Raw genomic sequence first — 20000 nt, forward strand, 5'->3', positions numbered from 1 at the left:
TTTATTCTTTCATTCAACAGTTGACTTTTCTTTGAAAACTTTGGGCTTAGTCTCTCAAGTTTTATTTCTGATTTTTGAAAATGTATTTTAAGTTACTTTGATTTGTTAGTGGCAGCAGGTGCATGCCACAGATGGCATGTGGAGGTCACATGACAACCTGTGGGAGTTAGTTCTCCTCCATCATGTGGGTCCCAGGGATGGCACTCAGTCCTTCAGGCTTGGTGGCAAGTGCTTTTATGCACTCTGGAGCCATCTTGCTGCCCCTCTGTCCCAAGCTGAATAGGAAATGGTCTAAATGCTTCCAAGAAAAAACAAAAAAAACAACCCAACTTGTTTCAAGCGTGGTTGTGTCCCTGCAGAAATTCAAGCTTACGCTCCACAGGGGTACCTTCTTCACTACTAGTTTCAACCTTCCTTTCCTTTTTTTTTTTCTTTTTTCTTTTGGGAATGAAGGGTGAGCAGGGGGACAGGGCTCTTGAAAAAGCCAAAATTACAAGTTTCAGAGGAAAATGGAAAAGCATGATGAAGACATATTTCTTTACCATTTATATTTTTTGTTTGTTTGTTTCTCAGAGACAGGGTTTTACTGTGTAGCCCTGGCTGTCCTGGAACTCTCTGTAGACCAGGCTGGCCTCAAACTCACAGAGATCTGCCTGCCTCTGTCTCCCGGCCCCTCCACCCCCAATGTTAGGATTAAAGGCATGGGCTGCCACAGACAGGCTATCATTTATCATTTAAATATTGTGCCCCAAATTGGAGGCGTCATTCTAAACTGGGCTAGGTTTTGTTTCTATATAAAATATATAGAGTAATACTATCTATAACCTTTTATTGTCTCTAAAGTTTTAGTTTTCTTTTTTCTGGGCTTTTGTTTGCTTGTTTGTATTTTTAAAAAAGATTTATTTATTTATTTATTTATCTATTTATTTATTTATTAATTATGTATACAGTGTTCTGCCTGCACATTTACCTGCAGGCCAGAAGAGGGCGCCAGATCTCATTACAGATGGTTGTGAGCCACCAAGTGGTTGCTGGGAATTGAACTCAGGACCTCTAGAAGAACAGCCAGTGCTCTTAACCACTGAGCCATCTCTCCAGTCCACTCATTCATATTTTTAAGACAGGGTCTTATGTAGTGAGGTTGGTCTCAAACTCCCAATTCTCCTGCCTCTATCTGATAAGTGCTAGATTACAGGAATGTGCCACAGAACCCAGTTTTGGATTTACATTTTGCTGTTTTAGTAGTCATAGTAGTTTGCTGGCACAAAATAAGAGTATGATCAGTGGTTCTCAACCTTCCTAATGCTATGATCCTTTAATAGTTTCTTATGTTGTGACCCTCAACCATAAAGTTATTTTTGTTGTTACTTCATAACTGTAATCTTGCTACTATTGTGAATTGTAAATATCTGTGTTTTCTGATGGTCTTAGGTGACCCTTATGTAAAGGATTGTTCGACATCCCTTCCCCCAGGAGGGTGTGACCCATAGGATGAGAACTAATGATATAATAAGCAGTGAGTTTAGAGCCAAGTCCAGGCTAGTTTGGCGTTTGCTCCATGTTTTTTCCGAAGCTGATTAGGTGACGGTAATATCATGGACGCTCTTGTGCAAGTGGAGACAGCATCTGGCAGAGTAACCTAATGTAGCTACTGAGGACTAGTTGATGTGACTAAAGCCTGGGAGGCAAAAACGACTGATACAGTTACACAGTGTTACTAAAGCGGGTGAATTAGAAGGTTTTGGCTTTGCTCTCAGAGATGAACTTGCCCTTCCCAGCAAGAGAAAGCAATGTAAAGTCCCACGAGTATGTTAAGCTAACTGAGAGTGATAGATAGCCCTGTGGCATTGCGCCCTCACATCTGCTAAGTCCTAGCCACCCTTCATGAACCGTTCCCTCCCTTTTTGCTACTGCAATGTGTTGGCATATAAACGTCCTCAAGAAAAATTGGCAATTCTGACCTTTACTGGCATCATAAACCAATATCTGGATTTCTTCACACATTTTCAAAAGTAAACTCTGTCAATATTTTGTTTTCCTTTCCTTCACAGAAATTTATTGAAGAGAAAAAGTTCCTAGCTCAACTTGATACTTCTTTTCAAAAATGTGAAGAAATGTTTAAGAATTTGGGTAAAGTATCCTAGTTAATGCTTTTAATGGCATGGCCATCATTTCAAGGTGGCCTTTGTTTGCCTTTAGTGGTTTGGAAATTAACTTTTTCCATGTATGTTTTCCTTGGGAAATTCTTGCTTTTTGCTTTTAATATTGCCAAGGGAACATGTTCATTGGTCTATTAATGCAAAGAGTCTCCTTAATACTGTTTACAAAAGAAAACCGTTTTCTAAGACTTGTTTGTTTGTTTGTTTGTTTGTTTGTTTTGCTGATGTAGCTGGAGAATGTGAGAGTGTTGAGGAGGGGTTTGTGATGTTGGAAAAGGATGTTCACGTGTGCAGACAGCGCATACATGACACGAAGGCCACGCTGCAGAGAGTGCTGGAGTGTTGGTCAACATATGAGGACGACCTCCAGCTACTGAAGGCCTCTTTTGAGGTGACAAAGAAGGAACAAATTAAAGAGGTATTTGAAATCAAGGGCACTGCCCCAGTTTTTCTGTTTTTGGAGACTAAGTAGACCAGGCTAGCTTTGAACTTTGGCATCTGTCTGCCTCTACTTCCTGAGTTCTGGATTCAAGCATGCATTACTATGCCCAGCTAGATTTACTCTTTTATTTCTTCTTGTTTGGAGGCCCATTTTCACTCCTAAGAGTGTCTACAAAGGAGTAAAAGCATATCTTCTAGGAAATTCTTCAAGATCTTGGGAAGGACTTAGTTTTTTTCCTAATATAATTGTCAGAGAGTATTTTCTTCACATTGTATGTTTATACACACACACACACACACACACACACACACACACACACACACAAGTTTACATAAATAATACAGCTTTTAGAAAAAATATTTATTTATTTGAGATAAGGGCTTATTTACCCGAGGCTGGCCTTGAAAATCCCCCCATAGTGGAAGGTGACTTTGAACTTCTGACCTCCGGCCTCCACCTCCTGAGTTCAAGGATTATAGGTGTGCAGTACATACCCAGTTTGTGCATTCTTGGCACACTACCAACTGAGCTCCATCTTCAGCCCCCTATTGCCCTTCTCTTTAGAGAGTTCAGAGAAGACACTGGGAAGAATTAGTAAGGGTTGATGTTGTGGTATAGCACTTGTCTGACATGTGGGAGGCTCTGGGATCTCTTAACCCTGCCTCTCTTTCTGAGACAGGTTCTTGGCTATATGATCTAGGCTGGCTTTAGAGTCAAGATTCTCCTGTTTTCATGGAACTGCCTTCGTGACAGGATTATAGGCATGTACCACCATGCCTACCTAAATCACTATTTTTCAGAACTATAATTTTCTATTTAGTTAAAACCTTCACTCTTAAATCCTTCCTGAATTTTTCCCACAGAGGGTCCCGTACTGGTTGGCCAATAGAGGCCACACCGCCTTGGTAAGGGTTTTACCGAGGCAAATAATTACTTAACACTTCCCAACTTAAGTCATCTAGTTCAACCACTTACTAGCAGCATGGGCTCTGGCAGACAGATGCCTCCACGTCCACTTCAGCACTAAAAGGCTCTAACAAGCTCTCCGACTGCTTGGGGCATCAAGGCAGAGGTTTAGGATTGTATGTTCAAGATTGCAACTTTTCTGAGTTACATATATTTTAATATCAGATGTGTGGGAGGGGTGTTAGTGTAATTCATTATTATTTTCATACGCTGGCTAGGAGATAGTATTTGTTACTGTCATTGATTTTCATTGTTGAAAGTGGATCTAGCTGGCCTTTCACACTGAACGTCTTCCAGATGGAGAGGAATTACTTCTCGGACAGTAGGTTCTTGGTATGACAGGGTTGTGCTGAGTGTAAGAGTACAGAGAGTGCCTTGAACTTAGTAAGTCATCACGTCTCCCTGTCACCTAGATTGATTCTACAAGTTCTTCTGTCTTTCAGGGTCTGCTATTAAAATATACCTAAACCTGAGGCAAGTTACTATCTTGAATGTGATCCCAAACCTCTGCTGAAATGCCCTGGGCTGCCAGAGATCTTGCAAGAGACTTTTAACCTGGAAGGAGACTTAGTAGCATCGGTCACATAAACAATGCCACTGTTACGTTGTTGGACCAAATGACAAATAATTCTTGGCCTTGAGATTAAATGAAACAGTTCCAAGGCAGCATGGCCTCTAGGGAAACAATTCCCAAGGCGGTATGCCCTCTTGATCTAATGAGTCAGGGAACCTCCACTGTTAGTTCACCAGGCACTTAAAATGATCGACAGGCACTTCTGAAGAGTCTGGGGTTTGGATCAAGACAGTCCCTGATACCTGCCACACCGCAATCTGAGACAACGAGCTGGGGAGTTCTCTAAGAGGGAGTCAGTGTGTCTGCAAAGGCCTTCATACTCAGTCTTTGCTGAGAGTCAGCCTTTGGAGAAAGCTTTTTTGTTGGTGATGTTTTGTGTTTTTGTTTTTCAAGATAGGGTTTCTCTGTGTAGCTTTGCGCCTGTCCTGGATCTCACTCTGTAGACCAGGCTGGCCTTGAACTCACAGCGATTTGCCTGGCTCTGCCTCCTGTGCAGGGATTAAAGGCGTGCGCCACTACTGCCCGGCGAGATTTATTATGGATATTAGTAATAGAGATATACCATTAAATATTTCTTTTGCTTATATGTAGGTTCCCTTTGAGACCCTTTCCCAGTGGAATGCAAAATACACCTCTCTAAATGAGGTGGGGAGTTTCCTAATTGAAGTCAGCGATGGCGAAGCTGGATCATCAGTTTCTAAAGAACTGAGAAGGCTGAATAAAAGATGGAGAAAGTTTATCACAAAGACTCCACTTGTAAGTTGTTGTTTCTGGTAACGGCTTCCTGGAGAGATCATCCACCTACTTTATAATTCGGTTATATGGGCAGAGCTCAGTGGCTGTTAGCAGACTCATGATTGTGCAGCTGTCAATGCAATCAGGCTTTTTTTTTTGAGCGTGTAGTATATATGCATTCCTGCCCATACATGTAGGGGTGTGTGTGTGTGCGTGTGTGTGCCTTTCTCAACTGCTGTCCACATTATTATTATTATTATTATTATTATTATTATTATTATTAAAGAGTTATTTATTTATTATATATACAGCCTGTATGACTGCAGGCCAGAAGAGGGCACCAGATCTCATTATAGATGGCTATGAGCCTCCATGTGGTTGCTGGGAATTGAACTCAGGACCTCTGGAAGAGCAGTCAGTGCTCTTAACCTCTGAGCCATCTCTCCAGCCCCCACATTACTTTTGAGACAAGGTCTCTTACTGATCTTGAGCTCACCAGTTGGGTAGACCAGCTTGCTGTCAACGCCAGTGACCCTGTCTGTGACCCCTTAGCCCTGGGATTACAGATGCACACCGTTATACCTGGCTTTTCTGTAGATGCTGGGGATCTGAACTTGGGTCCCCCATTTGCCTGACTGTTAGCTTTAGAACACTGTCATCATTTTATGAAGATGATCTGCACATATGTCGTCTGTCAATATTTCTTTTCCAACATCCCAGTCCTAGATCACCACCAGTCCTTCTTTTTTTTTTTTTTCTATAGATTTGCTTTTTTGGACTTTTCATATAAATAGAATCATATGTGGTGCTTCATGACTGACTGGCTTAATGCCCTTGGCACAATGCTTTTAAGGTTCATCCAGCTGTCGTATATAACAGCACTTCATTCCTTTTCACTGGAGAGTAGAAGCCTACTGTATGAATATGTCAAGTTGCATTTGATTATGCATCAGGTGATACGCATCTGCGTTCTCTCCACTCTATGGGCTATGATAGCCACTATAGTTGTGAACTAAAGAGTAGACCTAAAGGTATTCTAATTTCTTTTGAGTATACTTATCTTGAAAAGAACCTTTATGTTTGAGCCTTTTCTAACATATGCCTGTCAGTTCCTTTACCCAAAACCTAAGCATTGTTTTGCCTACCCAAGCTCCTTAAGAAACTATACAAGATCTTATTTATCTTTATATTAATATTTATCATAAAACAGAGTTATAATAAAAATGTCACATTCTTTTACTTGTTCATAACCATTTCTTAGACATTTTTAGTAGAAATTGTGTGTGTGTGTGTGTGTGTGTGTGTGTGTGTGTGTGTGTGTTTGTGACAAACTCTGCCTAGCTGAGAATGGGCTTGCACACTTGATCCTCCTACCTCTACCTCCTGAGTGCTGGGGTTACAGGTGTGCACCATTACACCTGGCCATACATACATGTTTCCCAACACAGTTGATGACTGATAGACCCTACAAGTATATTTGTCTATATTTTTCTACTGACTATTTTTAATATATATTATCAAAGAAGTAGAAATGTGAGCATAAAACTTACAAAATTAATTTTTATAGGAACTGAAACTGCCAGTTACAAAAATTCAGGACCAGCCCACTGGGGACAGTTCTGGAACGATGCTGTCTAAGGAGTCAGTTATGCCAGCAGAGTTTCATGAAAGTCCTGGTGAGGACATACAGGTAAGGCCGGTGTGCTTCGTACCTGCTCACAGGGATGATCTAGCTTTGCTACTTTTCCCTGGAAAAGCCCAGTTGGAACAGTGGGAAGTGTCCGCATTGGTAGATAACAGTCATGACTCGGTCACTGATGAAGGAAATGCTTTAGTGGGTCCCCTCGGGAAGTAACTTCATGCCTCTGGGCTTCTCCATCCATCAAAGCAGGCAGGACTTCGGAGTGGTGCCAAACAAGTTTGGATTTTCTTTGGAGGACTTCCAACAAGTACTCAGGTGTGGCCAGTGCTCAGGAACTGGCAATTGAATCACACCAGCAAACAACAAAAAGGCAAGACAACCTAATGACAGAAATGAGTTTGGGATTTTGTGCTGGGCCACGCTTGTGGTTCTCTTCAGTCATGTGCGGCCTGAGGGCCACAGATTGGACACACCTGGCAACTTCCAAAGTTGGCTAGCCACCAACCTCTTTCTGTGTTGTTTACTCTCTGTGGGTGGCAGAAAGTATAACTGATATTCCCTGTTGTGGCGGACAGTTTGGAGGATGTTACGTTTTTCAGTAAGGTATGAGAAGGGAACAAAAAAATAAAACCGCACATGTGCAACAGTAATTAGTACCCATGGCTTCAGATATGTGCCGCACCCCTAAACCAGCCATATCACCTTCCATAAGTGACCTCAGCCAGCTGGCAGGAATGCTAATGTTTTCATTAATAAGAATGCCTAATGGGCAAGGAGCACAGGGTTAGAGCTCTCCCTTGTCTGGAATGCAGGAAGCTTGGGGTTCATCTATACCACTGCATGAAAAAAAAACGTGTAATAAAAAACAATCTAGAAGGATCTCAATTCATGTGATGTACTTTAAAATATAAGTCTCCGACCTCTTAAAATGTTCAGATATATATGTGTAAGCATACTTGCATGTGGGTGCATGTGGGTGCATGAGTGGTGGTGTGTGTGTGTGTGTGTGTGTGTGTGTGTGTGTTGAGACAGGTTCTCTCTGTGTAACCCTGGCTTGCCTCAGACACACTATGTAGACCAGGCTGGTCTTAAACTCAAGAGAGATTCTGAGTTCTGGGATTAAAGGCAGGCGCTACCATGCCTAGGAAGACCAACTTTGAAATTTTTGGTTATGCAAAACTTTACTATATCAGTCTATAGAATACTGAGAGTCTGTTAGTGAGGAGAGAATTATTTATATATATATATATATATATATATATATATATATATGTATATATGTATGTATGTATGTTTGTATGTATGTATGTTTGTATGTATGTATGTATGTTTGTATTTGACAGAGTCTTGCTGTGTAGCCCAGGCTGGCCTCAAACTCATAGCAACCCTTGAACCCCATGAGTGCAAGGATTGCAGACATGTGCCATCATACCCAGCTCATCCTTTTCTTACTTTTTTTTGAGACATGGTGTTCCTACATAACTCAGATTATCCTAGAATTTACAATCCTCCTGCTTGAGACCCCTGAATGTTAGGATTATAGATGTGTGACACTGTGACTGGCTCTGAATCTCTTTTTGATGATACTGTATCATTATTGTTAGTAATAGCTAAATTTAATTGTATGAGTTTTAGACAAGTTTATCCAGATTAATTTTCTAAGCTTCAGTTTTACTTATAAAATGAGATAGTACCATCTAGCCGACAGAAATGATATAATTAAGATAACATGCATGATCGATCTTTTCATTTGTAAAGTGATGCATGCCTTCATATTATCACTGCCAAACTAGGTCTTACATCACAAACGCACAGTTGTGTGCAGACCAAATACACTGCAGAGCTCTAACACAAAGCCTATACGTCTAGTAGGCTCTGGGTTTGTGTAAGGACATTTGCTTTGTGATGTTCATGCCGTGGCAGAATACCTAATGATGTGTTTCTCTGCCCTTGTTGTTAAGCAAACTCCACGCAACTTGGTGTTGAATTCATATTCTTCAGGATGGTGATATGATTTTAAACATTTTTGTATTGTGACGGTATCTTCTTAATGATGGTTTTGAATGTTATAGGCCGTGGACAAACAGGAAATAGAAGATGAAGAGTCAACCGGACAATCCAAGGTGAATGAAGAAGTTGAAAAACTCATTAAGGAGGTGAGAATCTGGGAGTCAGAGAGCAAATCCATCTTGGATCTCCTTCGACATCAAGATGATGTGGATGGCTCCTCGGAGGACACCTTGCAGGTATGAGTGTGAATGTGTGCAAGAGGGTGCATTTGTGATTGGAAACTTTTATAGGCTTGTGTTTTAATATAAACAAAAAGTGTGAAAAAGCAGACAATAATGAGCCTGCATTTAATTTTCCTTATTGTGAAGTTTTAAAATGGCATGGACTCCAATCGCTGATTTCCTCTTCAGTTAGCATGCTTGGAATGCCTTGGTAGTGTAAGGTTTTAACTCATTTTCCTGCCTATAACCTGGGGATTGGAATATGCTGGTGTGTGAGAGGCAGGAAGAGGAGTGAATTATCTTTAATGGCTCACTATGATGGGAACATAGGAATTATGTAGTCATCTGTGCCTTGAAAGTCCCTTCAAACCAGCTCTGTCCTGGCCTCACTGACGGAGCAGTGACTGGGTTTGAACTCCATTCTGCATTTTTCCTCAAGCAGCCACTCAAGAGAAACAATGAGGTGCAAGTGTATTTCAGTATTAGGATAACTGAGGATTTCTACTGAGTTCCAGCACAACCATAACATCAACAGAACATGTTGTAAGCTGTACCCAGATGGGAAATTTGTGGAATAAAGGAGCGCTTTCATTTTTAAAAATTTGATCATCTGCAATTTGCTTTAGTAAAAGAAATGAAATAGGTATCCAATATTAAATAGATTTTCTTTTTATTGAGACAAGGTTTCTTTGTGTAGTTTTGGTGCCTGTCCTGGAGCTTGCTCTGTAGACCAGGCTGGCCTCGAACTCATAGAGATCAGCCTGGCTCTGCTCTCTGAGTGCTGGGATTGAAGGTGTGTGCCACCACCATCACCACCCCCTCCCCCCCTGGCTTAAACAGATTTTTAAAGCATAATTTTAAGTTTTGTTTTTGTTTTTTAATTATCTTTACTTACCTGTGTGGCGGCCAAGCCACATGCACATGTAGAGGTGAAAGAGTAACTTAGGAGCTGATTCTTAAACCATGTGGGTCCCAGGGACTAAACGCAGATCATTAAGCATGGTGGCAAGCTTACCCGCCAAGCCATCTTGGCTGGCCCTAGAGTATGATTGTTCTTTTTCATTTCAAATTATTTTACAGCTATTTAAAAAAAAAAAAAAGCAGTGATCTTTCTTATACACAGTAAGAACATAGTCATGTTGTAATCACTCCAATTATTAGATAATCTCTATTTGATCACAACAATAGATCATATATTTTCTATTTATTATTGACTTCTTGATAGATGTATTTTTGGGAGTTGGGGGATACAGGAATTCATGTAGCCCAGGAACCTTCAAATGCCTGAACTCCTGATCCTCCTGACCACACCTTGTGGTGCTAGGGTTACAGGTGTACCCCACTATGTTCGGCCAGAAGATGTGTTTAAAGAGTAGGAAGGCCTCTAGACAGTGTGGATGATCTGTTTCCGTTTTAAAAATGGTTGTGCCTTCATAGTTTATACTTTTATATCTGCAGAACAATATCTGTAAGAAGGGAAGAATAACTTACTTTTGTGTCTTGGCCCTGCGCTGCACTCAGTTTCTGGCACAGACACATAACTACTTTTAAAAGTCAGTGTTCCAATGGGTGAGTAAATGACAGTCAGTAGGTGTGGCAGACCAGCCCCCACACTTATTTACCCCAGGAACTCATGAGGAATGAGGGATTAGAGACTTAGTTAGAAATAGAGAAAGGAGAGAGAAAACACAGGATAGATTCGAGTGGGCCTGGAACCTTATCCAGAACTTTCTTCCAAAGGTCTATTTATAACAATGCCAAGAAGTGGCGCAAAAGACCTCCCCCTTGCTAGTTAGACCCTTACAAACACCTGGTACCCAGGCTCGTGGTCCAATCAACCTCCCATGCAATCCTGCTGGGTACAGCCACTAGGAAACCTAGTGGGCTCCAACAAGTAGGTCGGCTGGAGAAAGGGACCTGTTCTTCACGCAGTACCTTTCTAGTATATGGGCTCCTTTGTTATTTTTTTTATAAAATTAAAAAGAGAAAAAGGTCAAAATTAAAGGGGAGTGTTCTAATTTCATAAAAATAAAAATTCCACCATCCTACTACATGAAAACTGATAAAAGTGGCCTGAGCATGCTTGCTGGCCCCAAACTGACACCTGTTTCATATCACCCATCCTGTTCTTGAGGAGCAATTAACTTTTTAATGCTAATTTGAAAGCTAGAAAGTCATTATTTTTGTATAAGATTGAGTTATCTTTTACATACTTATTAGACATGTAATTCTGTGGATATATATTCTTTTGTTTCAGAGTTTTCTTCGGAGTTTAACTTTTTTTGGGGGGGAGAGTATGTGTGTGATGTGTGTATGTGTGTGTGTGTGCTCATGCATGCATGTGTTTTACTGGGGATTGAACATGCTAGGCAGGCAGCTACATTGAACTGTATTCACAGCCCTTTTGGTATTTTTTACGTTAAGAAAGGGTCTCACTAAATGGCACAGAGTGGCCTTGATGTCATCCTGTAACCCAAGAGGCCTTGACTTGGTGACTTTCTGCCTCAGCTTTCTGATTGGCTGGGATGGCAGCCACCCAGATGGGGCATCTCGGGATTTTCTTAATGAATTACATAAGCTCTTTGAACTCTGATCCATTTTCATTCCTGTGGAAAAGATTTTCAGTAAATCATTGACCTGCTGGTAGCTTGTTTTGCAGAGAAAGTATATACATTTCTATAGTCATGTCTTTCTCTACTTAAAAGAAAAGAAAATACTGCATCCCAGCAGCAGGTTGATTTTTTCCTAGAGAATTCATTCTTCATTGAGGCTTTATATTTTACATACCACTTCCGATCCATCTGGAATTTACTTTTGTATGTTGTATAAAAAGAAGTTTTTAAAAGATTATTTTTAGTAGTCATTTTCTCTAATAAATTTATTGACTTCCCTTCAAATTTGACTAAGAACAATTTTATTTTTAAAAGTTGTTATTCTTCCAATTTATTTTCTTTTTATTGGCATTGAGTTGTAGTTTTTATTTTATTGAAGTGTTTATAAAGAGTATTCTATAAAAGGTCTTGTCAGAATCTGATTGTGTTAATATATTTCAAATGTTTTACTTATTTAAATTTTTAGAGAATATTTTCTTAAAGGTTTTCTTATTTTTGAGACAGGGTTTCTCAGTGTAGCCCTGGCTATCGTAGAATTTACTATATAAACCAGGCTGGCCTCAAACTCACAGAGCTCTGCCTGCCACTGTCTCTCCAATGCTGGGATTAAAGGCGTGCACCATTACACCTGGCAGGATGTGTGTGTGTGTGTGTGTGTGTGTGTGTGTGTGTGTGTGTGTGTGTGTGAGTTTGAACACACCTGTGATGACAGACAGGGGCGTCATCCTCTGAAGCTAGAGTTACAGGCAGTTATTAACCATCTGGTGTGGGTGCTGGGAACCAAACTCAGGTCCTCCACAGGAGCAGCAAACGCTCCTTACCTCTGAGCCATTTCTCCAACCCTTATTTATTTATATTTTGAGGCAACGTCACTTGAATTCCAGGTTGGCCTCGAACTTGCTGTGAGCCAAGGGTGATCTTGAACTTCTGATTCCTGTCTTTACCGCCCTAGTGCTGGGATTACAGTTGTGCTCCACCACACCTGATGTCATGTGGTGCTGTTGATGGAAGTCAGCCCCATGCATGAGAAGCAAGTGCTGTCCCAACTGAGCCACATCCCTAGCCCTCAAAACGTGCTTCTAAAGAGAACATTTTTTTTTTTAGAATACAAGTTTGCTTCATTCTGGATTAACAGTTGCCGTTTCCCAGTTCCCTGATGTAAGGTTGGCATATGGTTTAGAATCCAAATATTGACTGTGATCTCTGATTTGTTGTAGCATCTTATTGCTAAAGGCTCTATGTATGAGGAACTTCTGGCCAGAACTGAAGCTACTCTTCAGATGGGTGTTCAAAGTGCTTCGAACCTGGAGTCCTTCCAAAATGTCCTCCGAGCCGGGCTTCAGGCAAAGATCCAAGAAGCTAAGGAGGAAGCCCAGGTCTCCAGTTAACGTTCCTTCCTTAATGAATTCATTGTTTTAGAACCAAGTGGTTGATGGGTGGTCCAGGAGGAAGGCATGGCCCGAATCCTGGAAATAGTTTGTAAAATTTTAATTTTACATTATCTTTTATTTCTTTATAATTTAGACCATATTGGAAAATAGAAATGTTCTCAATAATATATTTCTATGCTTAACCATAAAATATAAACTGCCAGTAGAATGAAAAGATTGGAAACTTAGGGATGGAGTAAGACGTCGGTCCAGGTGTGTACTTGAGAAGTTGTTTTATTTTTTTGCTTTTGCAGATTATCATGGTAGAATTGTCTTCGGTGTGCAAGAACTTAACAGATAGCTCACCGGAAGTAGACGTGAGGCGAAGGGTGGAAGAGGCTCGGAAGGACCTGGAGTCGTACATCACCAGAGCCCAGCAGTTACTTGGGCAGAGAGAGCGCCCTGGTGGACTCATTTCAAAGTACAAGGTGGGAAGTTTGTTCACCTGGGGAACGGTTGTCATCAGCTACCCAAGCTGCTTGACATGTGGATGTTTCCTGCGTAGGATGACACGCAGAGTTGCTGTAACTTGTTTCCCCAGGACTAGATATAGTTCCCCTGATAGATTTAACAATAAGTATTCAAGTGAAGATCAGTACCAACGGCACAGCTGATTCCATGGTGGAGAATCTAGTGCCTCTGGCTTTTTTACTTGAAAGTGAGCACAGCCCAGGTATCAGATTTGCTGAGGCTTTAAATGAAAAAAAAAAAAAAAAAGATGTATAGAGGCACTTTGTTAGTTTAAAATCTGTGACTACAGAACAATACTATTCTTAAGTTCCTTTGAGACATTTTTCATAGACATATACTAATCTGTGACTTAAAGACCCAATAGTGTTGTTTGGTGTAGTAGAGAGGTTGCAGCATTTTGGTTGTGGTGTTTTTGTTTTTTGTTTGTTTGTTTGTTTGTTTGTTTTTACTTTATTTCATTGGTTACTAGGGTTGTGTGTGTGTGTGTGTGTGTGTGTGTGTGTGTACATATCTATATAATGCACAATAGTAAGTTTCATTATGACATTTTCATACATGCAAATATTTTTCTCCACCCCTTCTCACTCCCATTGATCTTTCTTTTCAACTAGTCCCCCCTCTATATGTGTGTGTATATGTATGTGTGAGAGAGAGTGAGTGTATAAGCCTGGACAACTTGCTCATAGTGCACTCCTATAACCTCAGAACTCAGGAAGCTGAGGGACAAGAATCAGGAGTACTCTGTCATCTTTCATTACATAGCAGCTGGAGGCTAGCCTGAGCTACATTAGAATCTACTTCAGAAAAGCAAGAAGTCAATCAATCATTTGCTGAAGTGGATTTCAGAAGAGTCCCATATGTGGCTTATAAAGATGAAATTGGCTGGAGAGATGGCTCCCTGGTTAAGCACACTTGTTTTTGTAGAGGGACCCGGGTTTAGTCCCCAGGACTCACATTGGGCAGCTCACAATTGCTTGTAATTCCAGTTTCAGGGGATCTAATGCTCTCTTCTGCCCTCCACAGGCATGCATATGGTCACAGACAGACAAACAAAGCTATGCATAAATAAAAAAATTCATGAAAAAAAAAAAAAGCTGAGGTTTCTAGGTGAGGAAAGGACATCAGCTTTTGTCCCATTTTCTTCTCCCTGACAGTCTGGAATTTGAGACCACAGATCCTCTGTTTTGGACTGGGCCATTTAGTGAAGTTACATTTTCATCATAGAAGTAAGACCATGCCCAGCTGGATCCTACCCTGACACCCTCCATTGATGGGAAGGTAGTGGTAGCCCACACTGACATGAGTGTTTTTCAGCTCACAAAGATAGCAGTTACCAAAGAAGCCATGGAGAGAAGGGCCCTGGGGTTCTGCACTGTGTTGTGTCTACAGTAGGTGCTTAATAAATGTGTATTGTGTGAATGAATGAGCCTCTACCCTGTGTAATTTCCTTCTCCAGAATCTTTCCTTCTCCTGTGCGTTTTCAGCCCTTCTCACAAACTTCCCAACCTATTTTTTGTTCTGTCGTTCACTGATTACCTAAGCCAGGTTTCTGCTCTCAGAGACCATGCCAGGGGAGGAGCAGCTGCAGCTCCATACAGTCTGTACCTGGCTGTTCACTGCAGCTCTTGCCCTGGGGTGGGGCCGGCTGTCTGTAGACTGGCCTTGGACAAGCCTTTGAGTTGATGATGAGGTAATGGTGTCTCCTGAATACATAACATTATTCATGTACAGTATTAAATATTTGCCATGTAAATCCTACAGTAAAATTTTACCTTCTTGTATACTAATTTTTTTTTATCATTTTTGAATATTGAGTCGGTAAAGACCTTTCAATAAAACATATTTTGTTATCTTTTTTAAAGAACTCAAGATACAGAAATAGGTCACCAACCTCAACTTACCCCCTCCCCCCCCCCCCCAAAAAAATGCCTCCTGTAAAATTTCAGGTTATCACCATCAGCTCCCCTTCTGTTTCTCCCAGCTAAAGACATACCAAAGGAGCTCAAAGAATCTGGCACTATGATCAGATTTCTATGATTTTCTTTTTCCAGGAAGCATTGGGAATTTTTAATACCAACAGTCTGGCCAAGTATTTGCAAGCCGTTGAAGAACTGAAGCGTAATGCCCCGGGTGATGTGGAGCCGCACCTGGAAGAGCAGCGTCGAGATGTGTGTGCCAAGTGGGAGGTAAGAGCAGCGTGGGCCTTGGGCTCGGGGCTCTGGGGCCGGGCCTGTTCATCAGCAGAGTCATTCCCGACTTCCTCTGTCTACTCTGTGATACAGTTAGAGGTACCACTCCCCGGGCTCTGCCCTAAGTGGGGTCTGCCTCAGCCAGGGATAATACTTCATAGATCTGACACACTGGAGGAAGACAAGGAGAGCCTTCGTTCTTTCTCTGCCTCGCCACCATGTCTCAGCAGCAGCATGTGTTATTCTCCAGCATCCTGGTCTCCATGGCTCCCTCTTCCCTGGGCTCTACCAAAGCCTCAAGCCTGGGGTGGAGCAGCTTTGTCTTTTTCCTTTTCTCTAGGTCACTTTTCTCTTCTTTGTTTGACTAGTCTGAACTTGCGTGCCTGGAGCCATTTAATATCCCTAGAATGAAAAGTTGAGCATGTTTCTCATTTCCTGGCCGGATCCTGACTGAGATAATATAGTAAAGCATGTGTCCAGGCAGATTTCCCTAGAGAAACAGGGAGAGGCTTAGTGGAGGTGAACCTGGGCAGGTTACTAATCTTTTAGCAACCTCACTGGTAAATTGGGGATAACACAATTTAACTGGTAGGATTGTTACAAAGATTTATATAAGTCATAGAGGATATATTCAATAAATGATTATTATGGATATATGCATGTGTCTAATCAGTATAGTCAGCTCTCCATATTTGTGGGTTCTGTGTCCATGTGTTCAAACAATGGGCTAAAGATATTTGAAAAAAGACTTGTGTCTCTTCTGAAGGTGTACAGCCTTTCCTCCATCCATGCAGGATTCACTAAACAATACAGAATAGTGACTTTTGCATAGCATTTACATATAGATATTAATCATTATCTATAATCTAGAGAGTACTTGCAGTATATTAGAGGGTGTGAGTTAATATGTAAATGCCATGCCACTTTCCGTAAGGGACCTGAGCGACCTTGAATTTTAGTATCTCTAGTGGGGAGGGGATTCCTCATCAAGGGATGTCTATGTAATTGAATTAAAATCTATTAGTGGTTTTCCTGAAGATTTATTTTTGGTTTGTTTTTGAGACAGGGTCTCATCTGCAGCCTTGGCTGGCCTAGAATTCACTGTGTAAACCAGGCAAGCCTGATACACTGAGATTCTTCTGCCCCTGCCTCCCAAGCGCTGGGATTAAAAATGTACACACACTATTTAAGCCTTTTAAAAATGGGCTTCCAGTGTAGAGCAGTGTTCACTTTAAAGAACCATGGTGGAGGTAGTTTAGAGAGTTCTAGTGTAGGATTTGTCCTGTGAATGAGTAAGGACAGAGGTGATCATTAACTAAAGCCTAAGCTGCCTCATTCATGCCGTCACTTGTAATGCTTTTTGTCTGCTCCAGGACCCCGTCCAGGACACATACATCTGTTTGTTATGTCTCCTTAGGCTCAGATATGTCTTTTTAATGTATTCCCCTCAAGTTGTAGCTTATCTTTTCTCAACAGCATCTTTGACAGTTTAAAACACGTTTTTTAGTTGTTAGAAAGAATAGGGGGTTGGAGATTTAGCTCAGTAGTAGAGAGCTTGCCTAGCAAGTGCAAGGCCCTGGGTAAGGTCCTCAGCTCTGAAAAAAAGGAAGGAAGGAAGGAAGGAAGGAAGGAAGGAAGGAAGGAAGGAAGGAAGGAAGGAAGGAATAGGTTTATGGATCTGCAATGTTGTTACATTCTTCCAAAGATAATGGAGGTGAGTAATGAACACACGGTGCAAGCTTTGCTTCCTTTCATTTCTGTGGCTGTTTTATTGGAACGAGAAAGAGCTCAGTATATTGTCTTCTCATGATTAATACGCTCCTTTGGTGTTTGCAGCCTCTCCATCATGAAATTTCTTTGTATATCCAACAACTAAAAATAGACATGGAAGAAGGAAAGCTTCGAGACAATATTGCAAAACTTGAAAAGCAAATCAACAAAGAGAAGAAACTTATCCGCCGAGGGAAGACCAGGGGCCTCGCCAAGGAACATGAGGTAAAGGCACCCCACGCACGGCCACTGCTGTTTGCCTCCGTGTTTGCTGGGTAACCATGGTGCAAGTTCATGGCCTGGGATTGGCTGTGCTGTGGAAATCACGTTAGCCTGCTCATACCCACGGACTCGACACTTTCGTGGTCGGGGCTGTAACTGGACCCTGTGCTTCTTGTCCATCTGAAGTGAGAAATCTCAGCCACATTTCTTGTCTCGTGTTTCACTTGTGATGCCTGGGGACCTCCTGCTCCTGAGACTGGTCATGACTGTCTCAACTATTGCCTTAGTACAGATGTTTGTTTGTTAGGATACTGGATCCTCAAAAGTAGAGCTTTGTGAAGATGAGCAATTGAGTCGTACAGGATCTCGGGGTGGGGGTGGGGGCAAGCCGGTGATCTCTTTCTGGTCTCCAGCATGTTTGATTGGATTTGTGTAGTGGATAGCTCTGAGTCCTCTTTTCTCTTTGACTGTCAACTTCTGTGGCTCTCACAGTGGTACGCTTCCTTGCAGAGACAAAAAGATGCCTATATATGAGACACACACACACACACACACACACACACACACACACACACACGCACACACACGTACTGTAAAGAAGCTCTAGTTTTACTATCCTTCACAAATGTCTCCATCTTCTTCTCTTTTTCTAAATGTTTGGTTTTTTTTTTTTTTAAAGATTTATTGATTATGTTTACAGTGTTCTGCCTGCATGTGTGTCTGCAGGCCAGAAGAGGGCACCAGATCTCATTACAGGTGGTTTGAGCCACCATGTGGTTGCTGGGAATTGAACTCAGGACCTTTGAAGAGCAGCCAGTGTTCTTAACCACTGAGCCATCTCTCCTGCCCCTTTTTCTAAATGTTTTAGTTTTTGGACGGGATAGTCTACACTTTCACCCATCCGTAGCATGCAATTTTATACCCTTAAGACTATTTATTCACCTGTCTATGGTTGTGCCTACATTTCCCCAGCAGAGACTTTCCCCGGATCTCCTTAGTCTGCCCCTGACTGGTGGGTATCACAGATGTTCGTCAGGGACTTCAGGTTCTCTCAAGCTTTGCCCCCTCCTCTCCGACTGCATCTTGGTGATGAATGGCTTTGCTCTCTCAGCCATCTCCACCCCTTCCCCTCCCCCCTCCACTGGGGCCTCAGTGACTGAGCAGCTTCGTTTGTTAGTCCAGGTGCTGCTTCTCTTCCATTCATCCGGTCGCACTTCCCTTAATCTGTTAGGAAGAAAACGGCTTCATTGTCTTTCAGCGCAATGATTTGCTGGTTTAGGGGTTGGGGGCAGTGCTGGGGATTGAAACCCAAGACATCATGCACATAAGACGGGCGGGCGCTCCACCAAGGCAGCGATACCACCCAGCCCCCCGCCCCCAGAACTAGCCTTTCAAAGCACAGGTCCCATTTTCCTGGGTCCCAGTGGTAGCTCTCTGCCCTCTCCAAGGACAGCCCCAATCTCTTTAGAGGGCTCCAGGATGTCCCTTCAATGGCTCGCTCTTAGGCTGAGCACTCCAGCAGCAGCAGGGGACCTGGGCTCTCAGAGCGTTTGCTCCCTGTCATCTCCTGTCACTGGTGGAGGTGACTTCTGTGATGGGGTTGTTTGTGTTCATTGTCAGCTTGGCAGAAGCTGAGTTACCTGGGAGATGGGTGTCCACGCATGCCTGTAGGGGGTCAGCTGGACCGGCTGATGTATCATAGGGCTTTTTTTTTTTTTTTTGAGCTGAGGATCGAACCCAGGGCCTTGCGCTTGCTAGGCAAGCACTCTACCACTGAGCTAAATCCTAGACTGTATGAAGTGGAGGAAGTGAGCTGAGTGCTTTGCTTGCTTTCATCCTTCCGCTGCTTCCTGATTGTGGGAGTGGTGTGGCCAGCGGCTTGCAGCTCCTCCTTCCTGACTTTCCTGCTGTGAGGGACTGTGCTTGGGACCCTGAGAGAAACTGAACACTTCTCAAGTTGTTTTTGTCAGGACGTTTGACTGTATCGGCAGGAAGAGAATTGGAGGCAGTCCTCCAGCTACCCCTAGAGAACTCCTCCTTCCCCCCACATCCAGCTGGGATGGCTCCCTCTGTGAAGCGGGCAGGTGGGGATGTGCTCATCACATCCTGGTGTGACAGACCATGATCGGCAGGCATGTCAGTTACTGAACTGGGACTCCTCCAGGGTTAACTCCCAGATCACTTTTCCTGAGTCCCTGTTACCACACTCAGCTCATGGCAGACGGTCCACAAAAGAGCATGCTGTCAGAGTCACACACACTCCCCGAGTTTCTGATCGCACGTGTCCTCCACTGAAGCCCGGATTGTACTTTCTCCCCTGCCGTAGGCTTGCTTTTCTCCGGAAAGTGTGGCGAGCCAGCTGGAACACCACATGGGGGCCTTGAGGGTACTGTGTGAAGAGCTACCTTCACCAGAGCGTCAACAAGCACTAGAGAGAGCCCTCAGAGATTACGAACAGAAGATACAGAGGCTTCTGAAGTGTGCTTCTGGGATTCACAGAACCCTGCGGTCCTCCCCGGGAGGCTCGCCGGAGGAGAGGTTGGTGCTTTGGAAGACG

At 42.5% G+C, this 20000-nt stretch overlaps 1 protein-coding gene across 1 annotated transcript in view; it reads left to right on the top strand.

Moving 5' to 3' along the window:
* The window catches only part of Syne2 (spectrin repeat containing nuclear envelope protein 2), a 321669-nt gene that overhangs the window by 104036 nt on the left and 197633 nt on the right, over positions 1-20000 (top strand). Inside the window, exons 15-24 of the mRNA XM_036205561.1 lie at positions 2052-2130; positions 2390-2577; positions 4733-4897; positions 6444-6566; positions 8591-8764; positions 12579-12737; positions 13046-13219; positions 15314-15448; positions 17288-17446; positions 19770-19981. Of these exons, the coding sequence (XP_036061454.1) occupies positions 2052-2130; positions 2390-2577; positions 4733-4897; positions 6444-6566; positions 8591-8764; positions 12579-12737; positions 13046-13219; positions 15314-15448; positions 17288-17446; positions 19770-19981 (1568 nt within the window). The remainder of the gene's footprint in view (positions 1-2051; positions 2131-2389; positions 2578-4732; positions 4898-6443; positions 6567-8590; positions 8765-12578; positions 12738-13045; positions 13220-15313; positions 15449-17287; positions 17447-19769; positions 19982-20000) is intronic.

This window comes from Onychomys torridus, chromosome 14 (genome assembly GCF_903995425.1).
Source record: "Onychomys torridus chromosome 14, mOncTor1.1, whole genome shotgun sequence".
Lineage (NCBI taxonomy): Eukaryota > Metazoa > Chordata > Mammalia > Rodentia > Cricetidae > Onychomys > Onychomys torridus.